The following is a 5,676-nucleotide window of genomic DNA, read 5'->3' as shown; positions in this document are numbered from 1 at the left end:
TCTTTGTATATTTTTGTCTACTTTTTTAGTTTCAGAATATAATTCAAAGTATGATATAAGAGCGATAAACGTGGACGATGCACTTGAAGAACGTGCGGTAAAATCGCTTGGCGACATTTGGCTAAAGGGGTAAAAGGGATGGGAAATTCCGACCGGGGCGCCGAATCGGCGATGCGAACGATGCCAACGGAGGGGGTTTTACGAATTCGTCGCGCGTATTTCGGCAGAAGGATGGATCGGATGGACGGCACAGGAGGATGGACGATGAACACGCGCGACCGCTCTCTATGCGATTGCGGAGCAGCCGCGTCGCGCTGTCATCGTCGCCAACACTCTTCCTATTTTCCCAGAGTTTTGCTCGCACAGTAGTCTCTAGTGGGTTATAGTGCGCGAGCACATTCGCATGCGGGTGCATGTGCTGCTGGATGTAACGCTTGCGCAGTCGTGGAGCATCGCCAGACAGCTCGCCGCGACGGGTGCATCTCGCGGCAGTTCGCGGTCGTCCTCTAAAGCAGGCCCATTAGTCGCTCAGCATCCCCGACCGCGGCAAATACACGTTTTCATACATATACTCTTTTCTCACTTCGTTATTCGTTATATTTCCTCCGTCCTTTTCTATTCCTCCTCGTCCCATCATTCGACGAATCACTTAGTTCGATCACTTTAGACTCTTGCTACTTCAATTTTCACCCTCGATCTCATCTCTCCGGCAATTCGGAGAGTGGTCCCGGTTAGATGGACTTTGGCACACGTGCAAAACGCGCTCAACTAGACTGCACGTATCCTTCAGCATTCGATCTACATGTGTAGATACTCGTAATCCCCAAGAAAGAAATTGATGCCGAAAGTTATCCTCCACCGCATTGTTTTTGGCAATCGAGCGATCGTTATCAAGATCATTTGCGCGAGTTTTTCGCGTTTGTCAATCTAATCGGTCGCCGATTGGATCATGGTCCGAGTGTGAGGAAGTCTGTAGAAGAAACTATCGAGTGAAAGCTAACGAGACGACGTCATTCACCGCGACCGGAAGGTCGCGTAGGTGTCGAGGTTGGCCGGGGTTGTCGACACGGCGAACGCGTCGAGGAAGAGAAACGGCGGTGGCCACGGTTAACGTTTCGGCTAATGGTCGAAACGTCAATCCGTCAGTATACGCTCAAGTTTTCGATGCTGCAGCCACCGTCTCCCCTCCTGGAGATGGCGTCCCTGAGACTACCGGATTCGGAGGAGTTTGACGTTGATACGCGTCGCAGGAGTAATAACGGCAATGTGCCGGCCACGACAGTCGCGACCGTGCCGCCGGGTACCGGTACCTTCCTGCAGATGAGGGACGATCTGAGTGATTATTTCAACAATCTGATCACGGAAGCGATCGCGACGACGAGTCCTACTATGGAGGATCAAGTCCTATTGTTTAATGCCAGTAAGAACCTGTCGGTGATCGAGCACGCGTCCGATCGGTTTTACAGGCACAGCGTGGCCATGTCAGCGGTCTACTGTGTAGCATATGTAGTCGTCTTCGTAGTCGGTCTGATCGGCAATAGTTGCGTTATCGCTGTGGTGTATCGGTCACCTCGCATGCGGACCGTCACGAATTTCTTCATCGTCAATCTCGCGGTGGCCGACGTGCTCGTTATTGTCTTCTGTCTGCCGGCCACGTTGATGAGCAACATTTTTGTCCGTGAGTATCAAGATACTTTTTCTTTTACGCTTTAAAGATTGTTTTTACTTAAAGCTAAATAAATTTACGACGAAACAGAAATTTCTAGTATTTTTTAGATTCTATTATTTTGTAGATTCAAAAACGTATAAAAATTTTCCAGATGTTACTTTTCCAGATGTTACTTTTACAGTCATAGATATTCTATCAAATTTCTGTGTTGTTTAAATTGCATGTTATTTATTATATTATTTTTTTACATTCATTGGTAGATTTAATCAGCATTGATCGCGAGATAACTTGTAAATCATTTTTTACTCCTACGCGCAAGAAATGTTCCTTCGAGCATAACGAAAATATTTATGAGTTACCCTCCAACGCTAAGTGTACTCCATTTAGAAGAAGGAAGATTCTCAAGGGCAGTTAAGTGGTCGTCACGATGCATACAATTTTAATTTGACGTTGTGAAATTTTCGTTTCAACCCCCTTTTCCGATCGTGTAAGGGGAGTTGGTCCTAAGCCAGAGTGGGAAGGTGGTGCATTCCTTTCGTATTACTGTAAAATCGATCTCCGCGTCTCTCATTCCCTCTGCCACCGTTGGCACTCGAGGCAACTCTCCAATTCTCGACGAGTCGACAGCCGAATCGCGAGTAATCGGCTCGTTCTTGGATAATAGCGCCCGGCCCGAGTTAATGACGTGCGGCATGAATTACGAAACGGTGCGAGAAATGGATGAACAGCGTGCGAATTTAGACGTTATGTTATGTCGAATGGTATCGACACTATCGACTATATCGATAAGCGAAAGAGTGGATCCAATCCGAAGTAATGCAAACAGATCGCAGACTTACGACACCGATCGCAATTTGAGCAAACAAACGGCTTATTTGCATTTCCACGAACAGCATCACGCGGCTGATGCTCGAGTAGAGAGAAAACAGAAGAAAAAACACGTGGTTTGCCGCTCTTTAGAAAATCAACGGATCGTAACTCTGTAATTCCGCCTGTTAATACGTGCGTGAAAATCACGCGGTTTGCACGCATCGCCATATCGCATACGAGCTTCTAATTAATTTGTGCTGCAAGCTTTATAAAAATTCACATTTTTCGCATGCTTTGTTCGAGCGGTATATTGCCATAAAAAATTGATGCATTAATATCGTAATATTCAAACATCTAATTATTTCATTAAATTCAGACATCTAATTATTTCATTAAATTACTACTAATATATTTGCGCGATAATTTTATGTAACACACATGTAAGATGATTATATATATAAAATGTTTTTAACGATATTTTGATTATTTTTTTGACAATATTTTTTTACAATTGGAACAAATTTTAAAAATGTAAAAACATTTTCTAAAGAAAGTGAATAATAAATTATTAAAGAAGTTTTAGAATGATAATATCCGTACTAATTACTGTTTCTTTGATTGACCTTGTACGTCGAATTTTCTGGAGCTTTTGTTCTCTTACTATCGATTGTACGTGATATTGCCATGTAATACGTTTTGTTTTATCTTTAGCTTATATAAGTGCGTATTTAAAAGTAGAGACATTTGCAATTTTAATTTATACCACACAACCGTGTCACGTAAAGTGAATGCAACATACGTATGGCCAACCATGTGGGAACGCCTTTCTGCCTTTGCCAGACTTATCTTATATATTTCACCAGTTGCGTCTCAATACACACATACATACGTACATTTATATATGTACACACATAAAATAATATATATAATATATAACGCACATATAAATACAAATATCATATATATGTATATTATATATAAATTGCTGCCTAAATATACTTAGTGACTCCATAGATATTTATATCTAACACTAGATCGCCTATATATCGTATAAAAATTCCAAAACCTATGCATTACACAGCGTGATATAAGAATAAAACGATCACGTGGTCACATAATGTATAATGGCCGCGATAGGACCACACATCAGCCACATGTTTGCGTTATATATTCATGCTTTTACGTTAAAAGTTACAATAACGATATCTTGCCGCGTGAAAAGTTGTCACAGTTTAAGTGGAAAAAATTCGGAGATAATATTTCGTAGATAAGCTGCAATCAATCATGGTATACGGTGTCGATGTAACATATATATGAACTTACATGCACATGCGTTGTGTTCTACGTCACGGCATACACCATGAGTTTAGTACATATTTTTCGGAATTATATATTAGAGCCAAGTCAGCGATCTAGTGTTAGATACGGGGTTGGTAAAAAATATGTTTTAAATACTTTAACATGCTTAATTGGTGTTTTTAATATGCTTTAAATATGTTTTTTTGTATAGGTATTTAAAGTATATTTGAAGTATTAAAAAGATATTTAAGAAAAAACACGTTTTATTCTTAAAAAAAAACATTAGTCTTTATCAAACCTGGTTAGATATATATATATATAAATATCTATGATAGACTCCTTCTCTAAAACTTTTAGAGCGAATCTTATTCTGAAGAGTGAACTCTCAAAGATTGAAAATTGAGCTACTCTTTTTCAAAACTAATTCAATTTTCATTTTTTAAAATGAAACTAAAGAATTCAGAAAAAATGTATTTTATTTTCCAAATTTTGTAAAGTTCTTCTGGTAGCCTGGAAACGCGTAATCAACGGTATTATATTTCGTTACCTGATCGTTACCAAGTTTATGAATATAGAAGCCACCTGTCTATACGTAGCTACGCGCTGCACTGTATACTTGCATAATTACGGTAGCGAAGCGCACGATCTTAAGGCGCGCAATCGTAAATGGGAACGTAAAAGCATGTTTTTACGATCGTATTTCGTTTTCTATCGAAGACATGCTTTTATCGGCAGTTACCGGGAATGCGCTATTAGGCTCGTCAGACTCTCTCGGCTATCTCGAACCAGGCGCCGTAACGCTGGGATTCACTATCACGCCCCATTCGATTAACCCACGATCAAAGCCAGCCGTCTTGTATTCCTCTGATAAAGGATCAATTTGCTGCTAACGAAAATATCGAAGATATTTTTGGTAGCTCTTAGAAAAAACTCTGTAATCCTTAATTTTCTATCGAAGAATGTCCTTTGGAAGTTCATTGGTTAAGTCCCGATTCTATTTTTTCTAAAACGCTAAAAGCGTCTTAGCCAAATAAATTTGCATAACAAATACGAGCAAAGAATTTAATCAATCAAATGTAAAAGAATGCTGTATTATATTATTCATATTTTATTGGATAATGCGGCTGTACAAGTCTAGGTAAATTTATAAATTTATAAATTTTAGAAGTTCTACGTGTTTTTGCAATGTATAAGTGAATATGATTTAACGAAAAACAAGTACTCAGTGGAAATCAAATTATTCAAATTATTGATGATGCGCGTTGAAAAATAAAATACCAAAAATAAAATGCCACCTTCTTACCGAATCTTTTATCTACCAAGCAATCATTCGTTCAGGAAAAGTAGCTTCGCAGCTGTTATAAAATTCTTTAATATGATTGGTTTATACATTTAGATTCCGTGAGGGATTAAAGCCAAAATCAATCATCATCTCAATTAAGCCATCATCACACTATAAATTGTTAGTTGAAGTTCCTGATTATATTTTAATCAATCATGCAGTTAGTCCATATGTTGAAATAGAATCGTCAACCAATAATCGTAACCGGCAACCTGTAGTGTGATTACAGCCTTAAAGAATTTTACAACAATTACAAAGCTGTTTTCTCTATTTACGCAGCTATTAACTACATGATCGATGGTATCATTGAGAGGTATCCCTGTTTCTCATTGAGAATTCACGATCATCGAGCCAAGAGTTCATCACGAACAGACTCATTACGCGGCATTACGTGTGCGCGACAGTATATATATATATATATATATATATATATATATATATATATATATATATACTATATATATACTACTACTACTAGTAGTAGTAAGTAGTAGTAGTAGTTAGTACGTACGTCCGTTACGGTTTACGTTTTCGTTACGGTAGTACGTAACGTACG

At 38.9% G+C, this 5,676-nt stretch overlaps 1 protein-coding gene across 1 annotated transcript in view; it reads left to right on the top strand.

Annotated features, from left to right (window-relative positions):
• Window positions 1-1,122: 1,122 nt before the first annotated feature.
• The window catches only part of LOC105619544 (neuropeptide FF receptor 2-like), a 42,660-nt gene continuing 38,106 nt past the window's right edge, over window positions 1,123-5,676 (top strand). The window contains exon 1 of the mRNA XM_012201061.1: window positions 1,123-1,678. Within this exon, the coding sequence (XP_012056451.1) occupies window positions 1,123-1,678 (556 nt within the window). The remainder of the gene's footprint in view (window positions 1,679-5,676) is intronic.

The sequence above is a fragment of the Atta cephalotes genome (genome assembly GCF_000143395.1).
Source record: "Atta cephalotes unplaced genomic scaffold scaffold00022, whole genome shotgun sequence".
NCBI lineage: Eukaryota > Metazoa > Arthropoda > Insecta > Hymenoptera > Formicidae > Atta > Atta cephalotes.
Note: the sequence above shows the minus strand (reverse complement) of the source record. Positions and strands in the feature narration are given on the sequence as shown.